Source organism: Thamnophis sirtalis, unplaced genomic scaffold (assembly GCF_051295495.1).
Source record: "Thamnophis sirtalis isolate CommonGarterSnake01/CBP01778 unplaced genomic scaffold, rThaSir2_p1.2 scaffold_10, whole genome shotgun sequence".
Classification (NCBI taxonomy): Eukaryota; Metazoa; Chordata; class Lepidosauria; order Squamata; family Natricidae; genus Thamnophis; species Thamnophis sirtalis.
In genome coordinates, this window is record NW_028261390.1 from 31,035,844 (window position 1) to 31,060,681 (window position 24,838).

Consider the following 24,838-nt stretch of genomic DNA (forward strand, 5'->3'; position numbering starts at 1 on the left):
TTCTTTAAGGAAAAAAAATCATGATCTGTATAAAATCAATACAAACTTAGAATCTTTTTTATAATGAAGGAAAAGCTAGTTACACAAGTAATAAGACGTCACACCTTATATTTGATTTGCTTTTCCCACTTCAGGACTTCGTTCTTTGAAACAGATGTTTTTTCACATTAGGAGTGCGTTTAAATATTTGGAAATATGCCAGTAATACAATCTCTTAAGTAAGATTTGGTTTAGCCCGGGGGAGTGCGTGTTCGTATCTTTGAGTATTTTCTACAAGAGTTTGAGTTAGTTGTGCAACATCCTGCTACTATGAAAAAAAGTGCTGAGTAATGGTTAGCACTAGCTCGTATGGCTGATGCAAACCTGTGGAATTTGCATCATCATTCAGCAAAGCTAACTTGGTATGATAAGGAAGCTTAAACACAATACCATACTGAAGTGAGCTGGCTTCCAATGACAGAACAGCACCAAAGTAGCTGGGAGAAAAAGCAGGTGTTTTTCAGTAGCAGTTTGATATTGCTGAAAAGTTAAAAGACACCCAAGGAGCTTTATACCTGTTGGCACAAGCAGGTTTAACAGCTAGAGACAGTAAGGAAGCATGTGCAATAGTTTTTAGCTAGGAAAAGGTGAAGAGAAGAAAAAAAAACAGAGAAGTTTGTTTTAATCTTTGTAAATTGTGTGAGCTGCTCTAAAGCATGTTTAGGAAGTCTCCAGTCTCGTCATGTTCGAATGGAAGCTCCCCTCAGGGACAGTCTAAGTTACCTTCAACATATGACATCAAGGTAGAACCAGGAGACCAAGTGGTGCTGAAGAAGAAAATAACTTTGCTGAGAGGAATATCCATTATAATTGGCACTATAATTGGAGCTGGAATCTTCATCTCTCCAAAAGGAATTCTCCAGAACACTGGCACGGTGGGAATGTCCTTGATTGTCTGGACTGTCTGTGGCATTCTTTCACTCTTTGGTAAGTTTTGAAAGTTGTTAATTGATCCTTGGGGTGGCTAGCTTGTACTGGTGATGCTATCTATCTGTCTCTCCATCCATCTATCTATCCACACAGATACGCACACAGCCTAAAGGTCAAAAGTTTGGTTAATGTGCCTTTTGTACTGAATGGATTTAAATGTTTGCTTTTAAAATAGATAGGGCTCCCAAAAATAGATAAAGGAGTTTCCTAAATCATAAAATCTGTTATTTGTGTTGTTTCTGTACACACTCTAAAAACAAGTTGCAGCAGGCTTGCAGAATGCTCCAGCTAGAGAGGATCTTCTCAGTCTTGAGAACTTGAGGCAAATAAGTTCTCAAATACCTAGCTCAGTGTTTTATAAAGATAATTATTAATGGAGTAAATTTTAACTGAATTATCTGCTAGTCTCCAACATATAGCAATATAGACTTAAATTACTTTTTTTTAAATTAAATGAGACTAAACTTTTCCTGGAGCTGTCGATACTGAACAGGAGTTTCTTACTTCACTGATAGGGAAGATTATTTGATAAAAGCAAAATCCCTAGTGCATGCTCAGAAGCAGTCTTGTAATGTGTGGATGCATTCTTGTAATGTTGGCAATTGCTGTCACTTAAAGTTCTACAGTTTTAAAATTTAATCTTTAGTAGTATGCATTTTCATTATTGAGCAATGTGAATTTCTTGTCAGTAGTTCTATATACGAGTGTAATTTTGAGGAGCAGCATTAATAATATGCATTGCAATAATTTGCAATGTACAAAATGGCATTGCTTAAAGATTTGGGATTGCTCTAAATGTTAATAATTATATTGGGAGCACAATGTATCATTGATATTAGAATTATCTCTCCTTCTTAAACTGTCCAAACAATGAATTCATTGATCTCCTTAATCAGCTAAGAAGGGGATAATCCATATGACTGGAGTAATTATTATAGTCCATGCTACTTTTTTCTAGCATTAGGAACAGTGAATAAACTAGATTGAGTATCAAATATCCAGCCAAAAATGGAGTGAATGTTGCTCTCTGTCAATATATTCTGCATGTTAAAGAGCAGAGGTGAGGATCAATCCACCCTTGATAAACAAATTGCTTTACATATACAAACTGGGTCAGAAGTAGAATATAGAATTGACACACCAAGAATAATTTATGGTTGCTTCCTTCAATCTAGTTCTTCCTGGGTATCTAGATTTCAGATTTTTAGAATTCTTAGATATGGTTATCAAACATTCTAGGAATTGAAGATATGTAAAACAGCTAGGCTGAAGATGATTTCCCTTTCTTATAGTTCTTATAAATTTCAGATGTCTTATTCTATGATGCCCAAGTAGTGTGACTGGCTCAGATAGGAAAAATACAAACAGTATATTTCACACTTTTTGAAATTCCCATATTGGTTAACTAACATAGAAAATCCAAGGATTATCCATACAACAGATCCATATTTTGAACTTCTTACAATGGTATTGTTTCACTTATGCTACTTGTTTTTATTAGGGAATGACTAAAGGAACATAATAATTTTTATTCTTCTGAAATTTGCAATGCACAAATGTTTTCTGATAAATTCACTGAAAATGAGTTCAGCAGTAAATCCTTCCTGCTACTATTCAGTATGTTTAACACTGCCCCCCAACAATTCCATTTTCCATTTTTGTTCCTTACGGGGTTTTAAGACTTTAATTATTAAATTAAACAAAATTAATCTATTAATCCAATTATGCCTACTAAAAAGTAATATGGAGATAGTTCTGTAGCTGCTTATTTTAGAGAATTGAACATTTTCTTAAGGGAATCAGGTGAATGTTTATTTTGAATTATTGATAAACATCTCTAGGTTTGTCTCGTAATTTTTATTGTGAATGATTTAGAAAAGAGGCCTAGAAATGTACTGATTTGATTAAATGTAAAGAAAATGGACTTTAGATTTTATTCATTTATTTCTTACCTTTGTGGAGAAGTTCAAGATGGTGCACATGCAGGGTCCTCCCCTATATTTCTGAGAGAGGAAATTACTGTCCCAAAATGGGCTATGATAGAGTGATGTTTGAATAGAAAAATATAAGGCTACAACATTAAAATATGTCCATATGAATAGCCAGCAAAATTCTGCAATAATTTTGGAATGGTTGTTGATTATTGATACCTTAGCCAATGTAAAATGACAAATATTTATCAGAAAAATGTTTTTACATTGTTCCTTCTATGGAAATATTTTGTACCCTCTGTTGAAAAGAAATGAAGGATAATTAAATTGTTAAGAATTTTAAAGTAGAGTTTCAAATGTTCAGAGTTTAATAGTTTAAAACATGCATAACTAGTTATATGAACAATGTAACTTTTTGTCTTGGATAACAATGGAATTTTTACACTGAGGATCAATAGTCAGGGCTAATTTTATACTGTCTAGGGATAGGTGTCTAATACATCAAATGGATATGTAACTGTTTGACTACAATTCTATTGGAAAACTCACAATATTGTATGGTGGCATCAAACGGTATGCATAATCATACGTTTTATGATATGGTATGATAATAATAATGAATAGGTCCCATAGCAGAAAATCTTACATGACATTTAAAAAATCATTGCATTCACAAAATTGACATTTGTCAGCTCAAAAGTTATATAATATATGGCTTGCATTATGACATCCTAGGTTCTTAGGAAGAATTTGATGCTTATGAAGGCCACTACAGCTAAAGAACTAGCAGCCATGACTTCACATTATTGTGAACTGATAACAATAATTTGTTGTTTGCAATGATTGATGTAAGACTTATTGAAAAAAGGAAAGTCTTCTGGGAAGGCTTAATGAATGTATAATGATGTGAAATCTAGGCTAAATATCTGGGTGACTATGAAACCAACCATAATAATTTTAAAAATCAGGGTGACTATAGCAAGCCATTCTGGGTTCTTTGGAAGATAAGAGGATTCTATCTTAAGGCTTCACAACACTGAAATTCTTGGAGAGGAAGTTCAATTGAAACCCCATGTAGTATATCTCATGTATTTTCTTCTATTGTAGAAAAGAAAAACAGTAGCTCAACTTCCTACTGACATTTCCCTATATGCTCACCTGAACTGACCTTGTGTTAATGACTGATAGTTTCCTGGAGGAAAAAGAAATGTAAATAATTGTCAGTTTATTACATGAGTATTTCAGACACCAGTGAAATATAAATCTGCTTATTGATAACAAATGAACATCTGTCCTCTGATTGTGAAATTTTTTGATAAACCTTGCCAAAACAATAGTTTAAAATTAACTCTATTTTTTATAGGTGCTCTCTGCTATGCAGAATTAGGCACAAGTATTAAGAAATCTGGTGGGCATTACACATATATCCTTGAAGCTTTCGGTCCACTTCCTGCCTTTGTAAGAGTTTGGGTAGAATTACTCATCATACGGTAAGTAAACATAACTTTTGTTTTCTTGTCATTTTACTCCTTATGTGCTTTGAAAATCAAAGAACAGTTATAAATACGATAACAATGGACACAATCTATTGGTTTTTCTTAAGTTTTCCTTCGCATCTTTGTCTCTGAAGACAAAGTAGAGCTAAAGTCCATCTATATTTTGGCACTGCTGTATTAAATAAATAACATGCTGGTTTCCAAGAACAGTAAATTCTGTTCAGAACCTAATGATTTGGAACCAGTAACATATCCAATGAATGATCAGTTCATGTTCTTAATTTATTGCCTAAATATTGGCTGTGCTACTCTCTAAACCAAAAGCCAACAGTGTTCCAATAGCAATTCCATACACTTGGAGCCTAGTTTTCAAAAGGAGACTCCAAAAAACTGATATGAAGCTGGAAAAACAAAGTGACCCCAAGCCCAAAAGGGTTAAATTCAAGTTTAGCCAATATTCAATGGTAGAAATCCAGAAAGTTACCTTTACTTTCAGAAGACTGACTTAGACTCACAAAATAACATTGGCAACACAATTAGAAATATGAAAGATTGTCTTAGACATTTTAGTTTCAATTGATTTGATACATTTCAAGCACTGTACATTTGGGTATGGTTCAAGTTAAGCTGCACAGATAATTTGTAGTTAAACAGAAGTTTTTATTTTTATATAGTTTACATTAATGTCCTTATTTTTCTGATGAAAATAAATTGGAAAGGTAAGCTATAAACCTCTGGAGATTGAATACAGGGTAGTACTTAACCTAGAACCAGTCATTTGGCAACTGTTGTGTAGTGGGATTAGAGTAGGCAAGAACCAGACCAGCATAGATACAACAGCATTTATTGACTCAAACTGAAACTCAGGAACAGCAGACAATTGCCTTTAATTTATACTCTGGGCCTACAGGGTCTTAATCAATCATAATACATGAAAATCCCCGCCCAAATATGAATGCTCAAAGTTTCCCTCCAAAACAGTTGGAGATAACAGTTAGAGTCATCTAAAGGTTAGTTTCACTTTAGCAGGGCTTAACACAACTATATATATATTCAATACATAACACAGCAGTACTGAAAAAAGGGACTTATAATTGGTTCTCATAATTATGACTGTTGCAGCATCCCCATGGTCACATTATCAAAATTTGGGTGCCTGGCAAATTCAGCATTCTTGTGTGAGGTGATCAACATTTGCAACCTTCCCAATCAGCTTCTGACAAGCGAAGTAAATGAAAGAAGCTGAATTCACTTACCGATCATGTGGCAAATGGCAATGGGAATGGTTTGCTTAACAACCATGGCAAAAATCAGGATTGACTCACTCAACAACTTCCTTGCTCAACAACAATTCCAGCCCTAATTATGATAGTTGAGGACTAGTTGATGGGATCTTGTATCTGGACAAACCAAGCATCAGTATTGGTTTTATTATCGGGAAGAATTATATTGGCAGAAATGAACAGATCATTCTGAGCTGCAGATATTTTTAAATGACTTCTTGTTTTCTGGAGATTACTTATAGTAGGGGGAGGGGTTCCCTTTTGTGTATTACCATGCAATCTGTCTTTATGTGTGGTGGAGACACTAATTTACTACCATTGTTGAAGTAATAAAGTTTCATCTGACATTGCAGATGATTTTTTGTGGAATGGAAAAAGGTATTCTGTTATATTTTTGAGGCATAAGCAGATGACTTGACATGTTACCTGAAGAAGTGTTGTTTGTCTGGATCCTTCCTGAACTTATTGAAAAAAATTACGTGTAGACTTTTTAATACGCTCATTGTTTACTGTGTTCTGTTTTTTAAAAAAACACAGCATACAAATGGAACTAAACTGCTAATCAGTTTATGCATAGAAAGTTCAGTCCCCTGATTCCTTTACTTAGTGTACATATGACAGGTTCACATTATGAAAGGATTTCATTTCTGTGAAACTAAAATGCTTTATAACTTCCTCTTTCAGGCCTCACTCTAGATACCTCTTTTCTATTTATCTTATTGCTACATACATCCAATGTAATTCAGCAAGCAACAAAGATTTGCATATTTAACATGACCACAGTCATTCAAAATGCTGTCACATGAATGTTTTGATTTCTTACTCTTCTGGAAATTTCTGGGAGTACTGAATCAATTAGCACTGATCCAAATCTGGGACTTAAAACAAATAATGGAAAATCATTTTTAAATTATGGCAGTTAGTGTGATTGAAGAAAAATGCTTGTTCAAACCAATAACGATCGCAGGATAATTTTCTCCTCTGCCAAAAGAAACATCTATATAAAATATATTTCTAACTTCAATTAGTACTGTTTATATACAGTAAGGCTAAAATTTAACAGAGGTTCTCAGCTCACTTTTCTAAAGATCCAACCTGATAATCAGTAGTAAGATTCAAAGATTGTAAAATCAAAAACATTAACTTTATCTACTAACTAATGACAATAGTAATAATTCTCAATGACAGCAGATCAGATGAGTGTGAGTTAACTTTTAATTGTTCTAACTTGACTTGCTGTTTGATATTTCTCTTTATTTTTTTTTTTAAAAATGTACAAGGTTTAATTCTTCTGTTTTTAAAGCTTTTAAAGCTTTTGTGGTAATGGTTGAGCTATCAAGTTATTATTTAGGATCCATTATGGATATAAATGTATTCTGGAAATTTGATATCCATATTGTTTGATGCATATTTATATTTAATATAGACACAAAATTAGTAGTTTTGGCATTCCTTAGAAAAATAAACTCTTTCTTTTTCTTCCAGCCCTGCTGCCACAGCAGTAATCTCTCTGGCATTTGGACAGTACATATTGGAACCATTGTTTATACAGTGTGAAATCCCTGACCTTGCTGTTAAACTCATTACAGCTGTAGGAATCAGTAAGTATTGGTGGCTAACCTTTTTCTCTGCGTGCCAAAATCGTGCCCACTCCCGTAATGCAATGTGCCCTGCCCCCTGCAGATGTGTGCATGACAACCCTGGGCTCCCCCAACCCGTGCATGTGCATAACCAACCCATGCTCCCTCACACATGCGCATGACCCCCTATGCCCCATTTTGGGCATAGCAAGCCTCCCTAGAGCTTCCTGGAACCAAAAATGGGCCATGGTGGGTGTCGCACAACCCCCCTGCCTCCCACTGTGCATCAGTGCATGAACCCCTGCTCCCCATGTATGCATGAATGTCTCCTGCATGTATGGCAGCGATCTGAAAATCAGCTGGCTGGTGGGAGGCATGCACACTTGCATGGTGGAGTTGAGCTAGGCGATGGCTCACGTGCCTGCAGAGAGGGCTCCCCGTGCCACCTGTGGCACACACACTATAGGTTCACCACCGCAGGACTAGGCAGATGATAAGTAACAGATCATTAAAATCAATTTGTTATTTAATGGTGGGATATGGAAATCAATTGCAAGTAACTCTATGTAGGTGTATGTTCAAAGGGAAAGACTGCTGTTATAAAACTATAGTCAACTAGACTCTCTGTTAAGGAAAAATGGGAAAGCCATTCTCTTTTTGAAGTTCAGTTTTTCAGAAGTAAAACACCAGTACACCTTGGATTAGATATTTCAGTGAGATAACAGTGAATCAGATAAACACATTACAAATTAAATAATGAAACACACAACAAATTGAAGTTATAATATAAGGAAAAAGCTGGAACCTGTAATAGCTAATATTCTCAAAAAATTAAGATGTTGAAAGTTGCAAAGTATTGGAATTCAATTTTTAATCTTGTAGTGTTTTAGTGCTTTTTTATCAGATAGATAGACCATCTCTGCCATTCTGAATACTGCGGTATCTCTGCTTTCAGAGGCCCATATATTGGGCATTTGGGAGACAGACTTTTCTTGCTTTGCTCCAGGCTATGGGGTGTATTCCTTCAGAGTTTGTATTTTCACCTTAGAAGACCGATAAGGTGCATCATTTTGGCAGACCACTAAATGTTCATGATATTTTATCCTGCCTTGAGTGTTCCACAAGAAAACAGTAATTACATGGAAACATCATCCAATCATGGAACTGGATGGTAGTCTATAACTGAAATTACAGAAAACAGAAATATTAATGGGTCCAGATCCTGTGCCAATGATGAGATTTGGCAATGGATTTTTTGCTATTAAAATGGAAAAATGCTGGTGGCTAGGTATTAAAATAAAACAAAAACATTTCTGGCTAGGGTGTTAGCCCAGCTTTACCTAAATGTAACCCTGAAAAGAAAACATAAATGAAAAACACACACTCATTAGGTCCCATTAACTCTTCCGCTTTTTCCTTAAGGCTAGTTTTCTAATTCCAGTCATCCATTCTACTCTGTTTTGAAACTACTAAATTTAATTTAATCTTAGGTTCTACCCCAAAAAACAGCAGTTGAGAAGATGGCTTTGAGTTCTACAAAAGTTCTTGAGGAGCAGGATATATATGGACTATATATATTATAGCCATGGGGTATATATTCTGCATTTAGTAATCTCTCCTTTATCATATTTTATTCATATTTTCCTAATTCCTAATTGTTTTTCGGTGCTTAATTAAGTCTAATAGTTATCTAACAAATACATTTATGATTTGAGAATAGAAAATATTTATTATAGATCCCATGTTTATACTCCGATTTAATGCATTTCAGTATTAAAAATAAACTTTTCTAGGTAATGATATTTATGACCAAAATACCATATATCTCTGGTTTAAATCAGAAATATATTCCAAAATATGGAGAACTACTGGATGATAGCAGAAGACTATAATAGATACTAATTCTTTGTGGTCATGTGGAGATTAGTTTTACAGACTAGATATAGTGGCCTAGGGTAGATGCAAGTAGGCGGTGCAGGATGATGAAGATGGCAGAAAAGATTATTTGCAGTTCACTTCCTTTTATCCAGGACGTAGCAGAAAAGCAATGCTTGAGCAGGGTCTGCAGGATTGCCTGGGATACTACACATCTGCTTCACAACTTGCTTTCCTTTTTACCTTCTGGGAGGAAGCTTCATGGTATCCGAAGCAGAACATTCAGTCACAGTTTTGTTCCATATAGCATCAACCTTGTGAACTCTCAAGTTTCCTCTTTCTGCTATGTATTAAAACGTGTGTTTGTCAGTGGTGAGTTCAGCCGAACTGGTAGTGGTTTGGCGGCCTGGGTCGCTGGAACTGGCAGCAACCCAGGCCTGCCACACACCCAAACCAGTTCTCCTGGCAGCACCGTAGGCACCACCATCTTGGTTTTTTTTCCTTCTGCGCATGCTCAGAACAATTTTTATTGCACTGTGCATGTGTGTGCAGTGTGCACGCGCAGTGTGCCCACAAGCAAATCAGCAGTAGTGACTGCTGGAACACACCCCTGGTGTGTGTGTGTGTTTGTGTGTCTATGTAGCATGTGTATATAAGTGTTATGTATGTGTAGATATATAGTTTCTTTTGAGAACAGGAAACAGAATCTCATTTTTGTTGACAATAAAGGTTGTCTTATCCTGTCCAGTCTGGCCTGTTCTGTCCTATCCTGTCTTATGCTGTCTTAGTAAAGCTTTCATCTCAATTTACTTGGGATATGGACATAAAAGCTACTGGTCTCTATTCTACTATAAATTCCACTTCTTTATTCTAAGAAGATTGCAATGTGAGTTATTTGGAGACTTGCTCTGATTGAAACAAGAAGGAATAGTGGTTTGATTGTCATTTAAATGATCTCCATGCACAGCAGAAATGCAGCTAAGAGCCATTACTATTGTGAAACATTTAGGTTGTTTTGGGGAAAGCTTTACTGCCTCTATTAATTAATAGAGCATTTAACACTCTCTTTTATAAGGATCCTGCAAATGATTGTTTTACTAGGGAAAAGGTGGCCTTTTCACTTGCAGAAAGAGATGCAGTCATGAAGCTTTAATAATGGGGTATGCCACCCTAGGCATATATCATGTGGTTTGTGAGCACAGCTGGAGTTAATGAAGCTCTTTAGAACTGCTGCATGGCAAAAATGTATAAGAAGATGTTATACAATATTAACCTGTATGTGTTTTATACATTTTGCAACATGTTGAACGACAATAATAACAACATCTCTGGCCATATATGCCATCTAATATTTCTATATATAATAATTCTAAGGAAAATATTGTGTCTCCCAGATCAGTTTATTTGGGATATAATTTATAAAGGATCCATATGTGTGTCCATTGGTGTCTGTCTGGTATTTTATTCTTAGAGGGTCTAGCTACTAAAAGAATTAGAAATCTGATGTCGCAAGAAAACAATATGTGCTTTATTTATTTAATTTAGTACTTAGTTCTCTTTATATGCTGGCCAGTGAACACTAGGAGGATTAAGGAAAGTTCCATGCCTTTTATGGTTCCTACTTGACCTTGAATATAGAAACTGAAGGATAAAAACTGCAGAAAACTATGAATGCTAATATACTATGTCCATTTGTATTTTTTGCAAGCAAAACTATATAGGCTGCTAAAAATGATACACCCAAACTCTGTTTATTTATTTATTAGATGTGCATTCTACCTTTTGTACAGGAATGTAAGAGTGCTCTCTCAATCTACTATATATTATCTATATTGTATAGTAAAATTAATATCTATGCATTAAAAAGTACACTCTTTGTGCAACTGCTTATCACCCTCTGTCCCCTCTCTTTTTCAAGCAGTATCTTGTAAGTCATGGAAATTTCCAAATAATTAACTACTCTAGAGTAGGGAAGTTGAGCCCCATTCAGAGTGAAAGACGGAAATTCTCCCAAAGAAGGAATCATTCCAACCCCCAATCTAAAGCCATTCTTCCTTGGAAGGGTTCATTTGAAATTTATTCTTCATCACTACCTATTGGACCAAAATACAAGATGCATTGGGTATTATCAACCTATTAATGATAAGAAAGCTCTGATCAGCAATGACCTCCTTTAGCAGCTTCATGACAATGTGAAACAGAAGTAGATGGAGAAAATATCATGGAGGGACTCAACAGATTAGAGGTGTCCAGATACAGTAGAGATCTACTCTCCCTCCACCATTGATTGGAATCAATCTTTCAGGAATAGGAACTGGGAAAAAGAACATTCTTGGCATCAGTCTTTTAATGGTAGTTTTGATGAATGCTGTGTTCCATATCAACCCCCCCTGAGATGCTAAAGAAACCATGAGGATTGCACTCTGCCAATTCTGATCCCTTGAAAGGTCATATACAAGCATCACCACTGCAGTTTCCATACTACAGGTAGCCCTTGACTTATAACAGTTCACTTAGTGATTGTTCTAAGTTACAATAGCAAAAAAAAGTGACTGATGACTGTTTTTCACATTTCTGACCATTGCAGCATCCCCATGGTCACATGATCAAAATTCAGATGCTTGGCAAATGACTCATATATATGATGGTTGCAATGTCCCAGGGTCATGTGATCACCTTTTGTAAACTTTTGATAAGCAAAGTCAATGGGGAAGCCAGATTTACTAAGCAACTGTGTTACTAACTTAACAACAGCAGTAATTCACTTAGCAATTGTGGCAAGCAAGATAGTAAAAAGGGGCAAAACCGACTTAACAAACGTGTCACTTAACAACATAAATTTTGGGCTCAATTGTGGTCATAGGTTGAGGTCTACCTTTATAGCCCAGGTTGAATCCTCTCTTTCAAAGACCCAATCTGTTTCTTCTAGAGTTCTTATAAAATTACCACTTTCCGTGCAACCTTTCCAAAATAATTATCAAGGCAGTTGGATCAAGCAAAAGCTTCTTGAGTTGGAACACAGCTTTCTTCAAAGGAAATACTCTGGACTCAAAAATACTTTGCAGCATTGATGGCTCTCTTTCATGTGATTGCTTACAGAGAGGTTGGACATGGTACTGTACTATTGTAATACTATAATTCAAATAACTGGTTCTACTTGAAAGAATTAGGAGAGTTTTTACATTATCCATTTTCCATTTCTTTACAAAAAACACCACCACCTGCAGACAGTTGTTTAGGAGTGTGCAGAGATGTAGCATGAATTTACAATTTTGTAAAGTCCACAACTGAAGAACGATTGAATATAGTAATCCTGAACATACATACATACATACATACATACATACATACATACATACATACATACATACCAAAGTTTAATTACCCAAAATAGGTAACATTATCAGTGCTAGTCATTACTTAGTTTGAGTAATGAAATGTCTGCAAGAAAATAAGCAAGCTCAGAGAGCACCAAGGACTCCTCATTTGGGCTTCAAATATTTTTCTTTATAAGTAAAATTTGAATTACAGTAAGCTATCTATTATCAGAACTAGTCCTACCATGAGGATCAAGCTTAATTATGTTTACTGGAAGGCTAACAAAACACGATGATTGATGCTTTGGAAGATGGAGGAGATTTTTAGTTGATGATACTTTGTAAAGTTTTTTTTTAAATAAGCTATAAGAAGACTGCTCAGTAAAGGTTAGTAAGGGTAATGTGAGTTGTTCCACTAATGCCCGGGATGCATGGTGGGAGAGGTTTTGCCTAACAGAGCTTTTATAGTGCTTTTGAATGGATGAGAAATACTTCCTTTTAACTTTTCTTTTTCTTTTTCTCCAGCAGTTGTAATGGTCCTGAATAGTATGAGTGTCAGCTGGAGTGCCCGCCTTCAGATTTTCCTAACCTTTTGCAAGCTTCTAGCAATTTTGATAATTATAGTCCCTGGAGTTATGCAGCTAATTAGAGGTATGAACTGAAAAGTAAATGCTATTTTATGTGCTTTCATCTCCCTCCTTCCCATTCTTGCCCCTACCAAAGAGTGCTTATGCCAGCAAAAATCTTTTAATTAGTCTCTGCTTGTTCAATTTAAGTTCCATACTGTCAGGTAAATAACTGGAAGTAAAACTTACACCACAGCATCTGGCTATGAGATCATACTGAGTCTCCATCTACCATTTTTAAATGTTGAACCAAAAGATTGTTTCTTGCAGCAAAATCAAAAACAAGCAAATAGGGTCTCAAAGATTCTTGTAATGATAGAAGACTCAAGCTTCTATACTATATGTTTTATATAGAATAATGTAGTGTATTTGTAATACAACTTTATAGCCTTTCTTTTTATTGGAAACATTCTTGTATAAAGCACCACTCCCACTAATTGGTGTTCACTCTTAAAATGTTTCTTAAGTAGAGTGTTTAAAGTTCTTTAAGAAGATAAGTGAGTTCTATTCCTTTAGACTGCTGTTGACTACAGTAATATTATGCTTGTAGCAGATGTTAGTTATAATATAAAATCTCTAATAGTGTGGATTTACTACACAAATAATATTTTATTACTATTATTCCAACACTATTTCTTCACTATGAAAACATTTTTTCATGATCTAATTCAGTTATATGATAAGGATTTTGGTTCCTGGCTTCCCCTTTCTCTTTCTGTATGTGTGAAGGGGAACCAAGTACAGTTTGGATTAAGTCACAGTTTCCAACATAAGAAGCTATGGCCAATTAATGAACCAGAATCTGAAATTAGGTGATGAGTAACAGTTACTCATCACCTAATTAGTCAGGTATTTAATAGTGGAAAGTCAATTATGAATAAAATATTTAAATTTTATTTACTATATTTAAATATTAAAATATTTGCTTGCTCTAGATTTTTTTTTAAAAAAACACAGAAAAGCAAAGAAATAAGTGCCAAAATATTATAGCATGTTGTGTACATTATCTCTACATGTGCACACACACCTACACTTTTAAAAAGGCAGTGATGAGTTTATGTTAAGTCTGTGTTCTTGAATTTTAAAAAATGGTATTTCAAGGATGGCCCCAAGGTAAAATTGGGAAACCTTAAAGGGATACAATTAAGAGTAACTTCCTAACTGGTAAGTTTATCAGAAGTAAAAAAGTTAAAGTTTTATTTTCAGCAACACTGTTGCATCATCCAAGAACCTCTTAAGATGTTGATACCAAAATTAGGCTGCAATTCTTGGACCACAAATTGCAATAAGTTCTCCGAAATCTTACAAAAATGTCACGGGGAAATTAAAAAATATATTTTAAAATGTAGGCTATTGTTTCAGTTTTTTTCTGAAATTTAAATTAGTCTTAAAATGCAGATTGTGTTCTGAATGCATTCATAATGGAAGATGTTATCAGTGTTATTACCACCTGGCATGCAGGAACAAAGAAACTATTTTGATTTATCTAAACGATTGGAGCAGATAAAACTGAACTGGAAAAAATTACTGGATATGGATTTATCTCTGGGTTGTTGATGTTGGTAATATTTTAACCTTAATAAAATTGAAATCTACCTTGGTATGTTTGTTTTTTTTCCCTTCCCCAGGAAAAACTGAACACTTTAAAGATGCATTTGTTGGAAATGCAGCCAGTGTCAAAGGATTGCCTCTAGCTTTTTATTCTGGAATGTACGCTTACTCTGGTTGGTAAGTTATACTGCTGATTTACTGAATGGCTTTTGATTAAGAACCTTCTTGTGAAATAAATTCTAACCCACAGAGACAGTGCCTGAAGTTTTCTTTTAGTGTCTCTTTGAAGCTAAACATGGGGTGGAAAGAGATTCTGTCCTAATGAAACTTTTCATATGTGAACTCCAAAACAGGGAGTTTCAGAGACAGATTCCAGAGTTATTTGCAATTTCAGGGTGCACAAGAAAAGTTCCAGGAAAACTGTCGCTATATATGACAGTGTTCAATTTCTCTGGTTCCATAGGAGGAACCAAGGGAAAAGTGCTATCAGGGTTTCAGTACAATAGATAAGATTATACTGGTCTCATTTGAATTAGTTTTGCTATTCTAGATTCTCAATTATACTGGATCATAAGGTGACTTCTATGGTTTGAGTTTATAGAATGCTATTAGAATCCTGCCACTACTAAACCTTTGTTTATTTATAAATCAAGCTCTTTTGATTTAGGCAAGAAATCATATATAGCTTTCATTACCTAACTATGTAACACCATTAGTGCTATTAAGGAGTGCTGTTTGCTGTCAGTTTATATTCTGTATCTTCCTTGTCTGTGCCAGGGTGAAGGGGGAAGTCTTAGAGATTCTTTGGTTGGGCTGTTTACTAATGTCTCTTTGGCAGTTTCTTGATTGGGGTATTGCTTACTTGATTGTTGGTCTGAAGTTGACCTTGGAGTTAGCTCAACTTCAGACCAACAATCAAGTAAGCAACACCCAATCAATAAACTGCCAAAGAGCCATTTGTAAACAGCCAAACCAAAGAGTCCCTAAGATCCCCCCCCCCCAATCCTCACACAGACTGGCAAGACATCAGAATATAAATGGATGTCTGCAAGAGAACAAGCAAAGTCAGAGAGCATCAAGGACCCCTAATTTCAACCCTGAGCTACAAATATCCTCCTTTATTGATAGCAGATTAGAGTTTAGTAATTCCTGCTATTTCAAGATTACTTGCAGTTTTTGGTTTGTTTGCTAGAATTATATCTTGTCTTTTGTTCAGGAGCTTAAGATGGCACATAGAAAATTACCCCCTCCTATTTTTCACCACAGAAAGAACCTTGTGAGGTAGTTGGGACTACCAACCTTGGTAAACTTACCCAAAGTCCCCAGTGGGCTTCCATGGTGAAAGTGGGCTACAACCTAAGTCATATCAGTGTCAGTCCAAGACACTAACTGCTATACAGTTTAACTCTTTCAAAGACAGGGTTTTAAAGACTATGGATAGAACTGCTAATCACTTTTACTAACACTTATATTGTGAGATAATATTTTGATGTAATATAAAACAGGCACCGCACTGGAGCCTTACTTCCAATTTTGTAGTTGGCCCTATGCCATAAATCTGGTTACGCTTCTCCTCCTACACCACATTTATTCTAAGCACATATTAAGACAAGCTATTCAAGTAATATATAGAAATTGTTATGGGAATGATGGCATTAACAGCAACTTTATTTTTATAGGTTTTACCTCAATTTTGTTACTGAAGAAGTGGAAAATCCTGAAAGGTATGTACCCACCTCTTCTTAACTTTTAGCAAAATTCTTAAACTTTTAAAATTTATATTGCTGGTTAAAAAGTGGGAAAAGATTAATATTCAAATCCTATATTCTGTTTAAGCTTATGTTTCATGATGATCAGATTGTTTTTGTTTTGCAAAGTCCAACCGTGTTATCGCTTCAAACTTTGCTAGTTTTGATTTGACTTGTCCTGGGTTAATAAGCAAGTAGATCTGTAAATCTTCCTTTCGTAATATGAGATCATTTCAGTGCCAAGGCCCTAAGGGAGAGTTAATATTCTTAATGAAGATTTTATAACAGATGTTATATCTTGGATATAAGTCAGTCGAGTTGTTTTGTGATTTCATCCTACTAAGACCCAATTTAAATAAGGAAGGACCCTGTGGACAACATTCATGTAAATTGTTGCTGCTTTAAATGGAAGCACACAATTAAACCATTTATGTGCAGATTTAATATGTTAACAATCTGAGTCCTGTGAGGATGTTTTGCTAGTCTTTTAGCATTGTTTGTAAATTGGATACATAAGAATTTTTCAGTAAGAACTCCCTTTTTATGACTCTACAATCCCTTAATTTGGGGTAGAATTGGGGCTATAGTGAATATTTATATGCCTCCATCCACCATGAATGTCTGATGTTTAAATCTAATTGGGGAACCATCTAAAGATTTTGGAATTGTGATGGAACTTTACTACCAGTGCAATGTAGTAATGTTGTTATGTATTCTTGGACACATATAAGTTCAAGTTTGGCAACTTGCAATTGCAGAGCTACAGGCTGTCCTTCCCCCTGCTTTTTGCAACCCCTGAAGTTCAACACATTGGTAAGATGGTTGAAAATTAGCAAAATGTTTTCATACAACTTTGAGGTGGGCCAACATGAATATTTAAGATCCCTAAATGTATTTTACCTGGTTCAAAACGGTAGCAAAATCCTTCTCCATTACCTGAAAATTGGAAAAGAAATAGAAAAATAATAATCCCACCCACATACCAATTTTAATTATTGGCTGATCCTTCAGAAATATTAACTGTGTGTCTGATCTCAGAAAGTTGAGGTCTTGTGATGTAGGCTGAAGAATTATATAGTTGAATGGAAATCCAAGAGCAGCAGGGGATACCTTTGTCAGGAAAACTTAAGATTTACAAAAGACTAACAAAATAATACACAGCATAGCTTTCAGTCTGTGCTGAGCTTGAGGAATGGATGATAGGCAGGAAAATCCACCTTCCTATTTTCTTTCTGTTTGCCAAAAAGCCTCCCATTTGCCTCCCAAGAAGAGGGGAAAAGCAAAGCAGCTGGATGTGGAGCTGCCAGCTTCAGGGAAGCAGCCCAACAAGCAGAAGCACTGTGCCCAGAAAGAGAAGGGCAAAAGCAGTATTTGCACTGCCCCAAGAGGCTAGTGGGCTACAGCTGCAGCCGGACAGTTGCCTCTCCACACCCGCACTGCCATGCATCCTGGCCATACCCATCCCCCCGGTCTTATTTTTGGGTTGGGTAATATTAGCCCCCCCCAAAAAAGTTAGGGTTCGGCTTATTATTGGGGTGGGTCATGTTTTCAGAGAAACACGTTATGTAACATCTTTTCAAGCCTCCCACCCCAATCCCAGACTACAATATTCTTTCTTTCATCCTTTGGTTTGGAGCAAACACTGACATTATTTCTCATATGGTAAAGGATAATTAAGCAACCGTTTAATTAGAAACAAGATGATGGAAAAGAGTAAGATAGCATAAGAATGATTTAATTAAATACATTGTAGAATAATAATTGATAGCCAGTTTGATCCAGCAGTTAAAGGCACCAGGCTAGAGACTTTGAGATTAGGGGTTCTGGTCCAGCCTTAGACAGGAAGACAGCTGGGTCAGTCATTCTCTCTTAACCCTCAGAAAAAGAACTGGCAAGCCGCTTCTGAAAACTGCATGGACTTTTTCAGGCACTTACTAAGAGTTCAGTCAAAGGCATAACACAACAACCTTAATCCAATAAGAATGAAGTACATTCTTGATTTACAAGCATTCATTTAGTGACCGTTCAAAGCAGTGGTGGGTTTCAAATTTTTTTAGAACCTATTCTATAGGTGTGGCCTGTTTGGCGGGAGTGGCTTGGCAGTCACGTGACCAGGTGGGAGTGGCAAACTTGATGTCACTCACCAGGAGATGTCATGGATTGGGTAAAATGTGGTGAAGCCCACTTAACAAAGCTCTTGCTTAGCAACCAAAATTTTGGGCTCAATTGTAGTCATAAGTCAAGGACTATCTCTACCTTCCTCTGCATGGCAGCCTTGTCCTAGTAAACCATTTCTCCTTTCTGGCAATTTTCCTCTCTGTTAGAGGCACCAAAATAATCCATACAATGTAAGGTTTCCTGCTGCAGCAGGGGGTTGGACTAGATGACCTCCTAGTAGCCTTCTAGCCCTAATTGCTGTGTTATTTTTCTTTCTTTCTGCTAACAAAGAAACCTGCCTGAGGCTCATTCCACATGCCTGGCAGATAGAGATAATGAGATAACGACCCTAGAAAAAGTTTGGCTCTATTCACATGCAGGGAATCATCCAAACCCTTTTAAAAACACTATGCTCATATTGCACAAACCCCAAAACTTCAAAAACATACAATCATATAACATATAACCATATAACCATATAACCAATTTGTTCTTTCCTGCACCTTTTCAATTTAAAGTTATTAAGACTTGTGGACTTCAACGCCCAGAATTCCACAGCCAGGCATGCTCAGTTCTGATTTAAAGTGACAGCATTTGTTTTTCTCCTTTGCAAAAGAAGTTTCCTTCTTTCTTTTTCTTCTCCCTTCCCCTCCTTCCTCCCTCCTTCCTCAAACAGACGCACACACAGAGACACAGCTTCACTGATTACAAGTTGGATTGGATATCTTTTCCAATGGCTTAAAAGCAGTTCCTCTGCCAACCCCCCCATTCCCGCACTGCCTTCCCCAAACACCTCCCTCATTGCAAATGCAGCCTGCTGTCTGGGTGGGAAATACCTGGAATGCAATAAAGCCCACCCACTCACCTTCTGCTGGCAGGCTGGGGTGAGAGGAGAGGCAGAGAAGCTGGAGGGGAGCCGATCCAAACCTTCTGAAAGAAAGGGGCTGGTGGAAAGTGTGTGTGCTACAGCATGGTTCTTTGCCTGGCTTCCTGCCTCCTCCTGTGGTCTCCTCAGTGCTCACTTGTGTTCTCCCTCCTCAAGTGTAGTTTGATTGCAGGTGGAGCCACGTTGCCTTTTCAAACTTGTAATCAGTGAAACTGGGCTGGATTTTTACATAGCTTTATTCAGTTCTCTCTGTGTGTGAGAGAGAGAGACAGAGAAATGGGGGCCTGGGGAGGGAGAGCATGAGCGAGCACTGAGGAGACCACAGGAGGAGACAGGAAGCCAGGCGAAGAGCCATGCTGTAGCACATACACTTTCCCCGGATCAGCTATGTAAAAATTCAGCCCAGCTTCACTGATTACAGGTTTGAAAAGGCAACGTGGCTCCGCCTGCAATCAAAGTACACTTGGGGAGGGAGAGCACAAGCGAGCCAGGGTCCTTCCCTCCAGCCTTTGGCCAAAGCCCCGCACAGCACCTGAAGGATGAAGTTTGAATTCCTCCCCCTCTCTCTGACCCACATGTACCTTTTTCAGCTGCTTCAGAGAGGGCTTCAATGCTGAGGTCCTCTGAAGAAGCCTCTTCCTTCCTTCCACAGCTGGAACAGGTTCTAACTGGCACAGTAGATTTGTGAAACCTCTTCTACCAAACTGGTTAAAACCGGCAGGAACCCACCCCTGGTTTAAAGTTACAACAGTATTGAAAAAGTGACATAAGACAGCTTTTCACACTATATGACGGTTGTAGCATTCCTATGGTCCCAAGGTCAGGTATTTATGACAGTTGCAATGTCCTGGGCTCATGTGATTTCACTTAACAACTGTCTTGTCTAACAATGGGAATTTTGGACTCAGTTGTGGTTGTATTATCTGTATATAAACTATCAAGCGATATAATTAGGACATTAAATCCCAACCCAGGAAAACATCTATCTTCTATATATTTTAAAGCATTTTTTAAAAAATCTAGGTAAATTAAAATGTGATGTTAGGCTATAAATATGGACATCCTAACAAATTAATTTACATATTTGGCATCTGGAACTGCTTTTAAAGTTTTTAGTTCCAAATGAAAAACATGCAATAAATGAATTGAAACAACACTTGATAAATGAAAACAGCAACACCTGAGGGCAACATTCTTTAACAGTCAGAATGACCAGAAACATAGATATGGCTATGCTAAGAGCTCTGTTAAAGAAATATAGAGCAGAATTCTTTATTTACATATGAAATGGACCTTTCAGAAGTTTGCAAATGATCTGTTTCTGCTTGTTGAATAAATTTGAGGCTGTTCTGTCTATTTATCATTGTTTAAAAAGTTACACTGTGAAAGTAATGTATTATTGAGATGTATAGTATTTGTAAGCCTGCTCTTGGGTTGATAAATCATGTCTAGTGCCTGTAGAAATCCAAAGAATGAATTGCTTTGTTATAACCTTGAGGGGTCTTAGATTAGTCAGTTTGTCTATTAGACTTACTTCAGTGTAATTCTCACTTCATTTATTCCTTCTGTTCTTGAAAGTCAGGATGCTGCACATTTGTTGCCAGGGCTTCATGTCATTAGTCATTTCAGAAAACCAAAATATCAGACTGGCCTCCATAATCTTTTGCATTTTTTAAAAAAAGGTTTAAATAATCTGACTGTCATATTTAATTAATATATCGTCTGCTTCCTATTTATATTAAATAGGTGCATGGGTCTAAAGAGCAAATGCTCAAGCTCACAATAATGTCCACTTCCCCAGGATCAATAAGTTAAAGCCATTCCCCATATAGTAGGACAAGATGTCCATATGTCCAGGCACCTCAATAGGACCTGGATCAAAGAGGCATGAAATTCGGAATGAATTTCAGCAACTTTGTTTAATAAATGCTCTGAAAATTCCCTTGTGCAGCTGTGTATATGAATCTACAAGTCTTCTGTGCCCCAAAGGGCATTGATCACTTGGAACAAGGTTATAGGGCAGCCCATGGATGCTATAAAGACAAAAAAGTATTGATGCTTTTATTCTAACTGTCTTCCCTTGTATTGAATAGTCTTGATATATATTTGTACTTACAAAATAGAAAGTGTTGAGGTGTTCAGTGCTTTATTTACTTGCAGTATAAATTACAACAATTGACCTTGGGAAAGTTGGTTCACTTTTATGATTGTTGTTTTTTAATTTGTTTGTTTTGGAATATGAATTGTGCGACTAGCTTCTTTGGAAAGTAATGCCTGCTGTGAAGAGACATTCCTTCACAGAGATAGAGTGTCAACCTTGCTTATGACAAGATAAAATAGTTTGCTTTTGGCAACATCATGAGGAGAATTAAGTGATGTTTGTAATAGTCCAATAAGGTTTTGGAAAAAATGGGACTATGGGTTAATGGTAGTGGGGACGAAAAGATTTCAGATGGAAAAATATACAGTACTAACAGTATTATAAATAAATCCTGCTTAAAAATGTATAGCTTTAATACATGATTAGTCAAGACAATGCTTAACACACGTTTGTACACACACACAAAACCTACAGAATAAGAATTCTGAGATATGAACTGATATATAATTTGTTTTTAGTAATTAAAGTTTTGAGGTTTGTGTTAAGTAAATGTACAATAAAAGTTTTGCTTCTTTGCTATAGTCCAAGGCCATTCCTTAAAGCTAATTGCTTGTAGCAATAAACACTTCTTCAACCTAAAAGATAGTTAACCTATTTTTTAAAATTATAAAATCCAGGAAAACAACAAAACTAACATATAAACACACAAAAAGAGCAGGAAAAAGAAACCAACAGATACATAAAGGCAAACTCATTCAGCTCAAATTTTAAATATTCCTTTGAACTATGACGACACAAAATTACTACTTGAGAAGCAGGATTATGTATTATTTTCAAACACATAATTGTTTTATTAAAAGGGCAAGTTTAATAAAGGCCATTTCCTTGCTTGCTGTCATATGTTATCCATGAACTATTGGTATAGGCTTTCAAAGCTGGTATTTGATGAGCAAGTGTTAAGCTTCAGGGTGTAATGACTGTGGTCTAGAAAACAGATTTCCTGGTATTTTGCCATTAACTGTGGCTGACATTTTTAGAGGCTGTTTGAAAATGTGAGCCACAGTTTCTGGTGAAATATCAGAAAATGTGCTACCAAACCATTGTCCCTAAACCCTGAAGCTCAACACTGTCCAGCTATCCATGAATTGTGGTAAAACTATATTTTTGTCATTTTATTCCTTAGCAAGACAGAAGTGTCCTTCATTAAGAAACACTTTGACTATCTTGGATTTTCTTTTTGTATTATTCAACTTCATTAAAAAAACATGCATTAAGCCACTGTACAAAAATAAGTGTTGCAGATATAATAGGCTTTTATTGTGATTTTTTTTATCTTGATGTAATCAATAGTGGAATATCTTAATACTAGAAATGCTCTTTAAAGCTCTCATGTTCATGTAAATGTAAAAGGTGCCTATTTACCTTATCATCACTTTGAAAGGCATGACTTACATTTTTTTCCTTTCCCGTCTATTCTGTACAAAGTATAATTTTGAAATAATGAGTTCAAGTTCAATATGACTAGATTTTTTTTAATGACACAGAGAGACAGAGAACACAACTACCAACCCTATTTTTTGCATTCATTTCTTAGTTTGATATTCATTACAGTACATCCTGCCATCTTCAACATCTTAGTTTATGTATTATAATCCAATACAAGTCACTCTAGCCTTATAGGGAGTAGATGGCATAATATCATTTTCATGAAATGGAATGGAAATTTAATTGAAAAGTTAGTATACATGAAACTAAACACAATGATTCTTGTGACATGAGATACATTTGGCTCCAGATTAAGCTGTTGTTTATTTCCAGTAAAATAATTATATTGTAATTTCAGTACAATATAAGTGTGACTAAACATCAGGGAAATTTTTGTGAAATTTTATCATTAGTTTCTTCATGTACCCATATTATATTATAGAAATTTTCCTTGTCCCGTTTAATAGTCAAAGCAGATTATAATAATCTATATTAATTATCCGCTTGAGTATTAGTTAGAAAGCTTTACCTTTAGAATAGTGTCATCTATGAAACTATTCCATCTGCAGGCTAGCATTTGAGTTTTAATCTCTTAGAATTTAAGATAATTATTTTAAAATTGACTACAGTATTATTTTCAGAACTAGATTTTTCAGCATCATTTAACATAGCATTTAGAATAGGCAATCTTATTTCAAACATAGATCTGTTTAGGATTAATTGAGTAAAAGAAAAACATGGTATAATTTTTAGCTCATTATTCCTTCATGTAATTAGTAATCAGCCATATATAATTTGTGGGATAGACATAAGTACGACCAAGACAGATTTATTTGAATCATGGAATTGTTCTATAAAAGGCGTAAGCAGGTGATTCTAAGGATGACTCTGTCAATTGAAAAACTGTTGGGAATACAACAAAGTTAGAGGGTAAAGAAAGCTACGTAGGGTATGGAGAAGACATTGGGCAATAAACAAGAAAGAAATTCCATAGATATTATCTTTATTTTCTTTGGAGAAACAAAAGATAAGTGGCAACAGGAAATGTCAGGCAAAATGTCAGAGTTGTATAACTTTTGGGCAACAGGAGCTAATCATTAGTGCTAGCCTTACTATTTAAGCAAATTAAGCTGCTTATTTCAGGCAAGAAATCTGAAGACAAATTGACAACCACGAAACCTATGAGTGCTCCTTATGTGAGTATACATCCTTAGTTGATATAACATTACAGTTGTACAGTAAATCACTGTTGTACTAGATCTCATATCACTGTCAAAGAAAGATTCAGATGCAACACCAGAAGGAAACATAGCCATGTTCTTCCCTGCAGGTATCAAAACACCTTGAGGCAGCCTTGTTAACCATAGGTTTCAGAGAGACTACCTCTCAGAATATTGTTCTGTGTAAAAATGAGGGGAAAACAGGTCGTCCCCCCACCAGCTCCCAAGAGCACTTTATAAGCCTCCTAAAGGCTATGCATGCCCCTTTTTTGACAAAAAATGGCCCTGCTTTCACAAAAAATGAGCCATTTTTTGCTCATTTTGCCCTCCCAGCCCCTAGCTCCCAAGAGCACTCTACAAGTCTCCTAAAAGCTATGCATGTCCTTTTTTTTGACAAAAATGGGCCATTTTTGGGAGGTCTGTAGAGTGCAAAAACTTTTTTTAATTTGCCTCTTCAAAAACTTGGTGCATCTTATACTTTGAGAAATATGATATGTCTAGCCAAACTTTAAAATGTTAGTAATCTCAGATACTAGCAGGGTTTGCCAAAGAAGCTATGCTTACTTTTTCAATTTTTTAAAAAAAGAAGTAAAAAAGCACTCTAAAATCTAAA

At 35.9% G+C, this 24,838-nt stretch overlaps 1 protein-coding gene across 1 annotated transcript in view; it reads left to right on the plus strand.

The window, feature by feature from the left end:
- Positions 1-450: 450 nt before the first annotated feature.
- Positions 451-24,838, plus strand: part of SLC7A11 (solute carrier family 7 member 11) — a 67,684-nt gene continuing 43,296 nt past the window's right edge. Inside the window, exons 1-6 of the mRNA XM_014057793.2 lie at positions 451-966; positions 4,264-4,390; positions 7,165-7,280; positions 12,977-13,102; positions 14,706-14,805; positions 16,308-16,352. Of these exons, the coding sequence (XP_013913268.1) occupies positions 696-966; positions 4,264-4,390; positions 7,165-7,280; positions 12,977-13,102; positions 14,706-14,805; positions 16,308-16,352 (785 nt within the window). The 5' untranslated portion in view covers positions 451-695. The remainder of the gene's footprint in view (positions 967-4,263; positions 4,391-7,164; positions 7,281-12,976; positions 13,103-14,705; positions 14,806-16,307; positions 16,353-24,838) is intronic.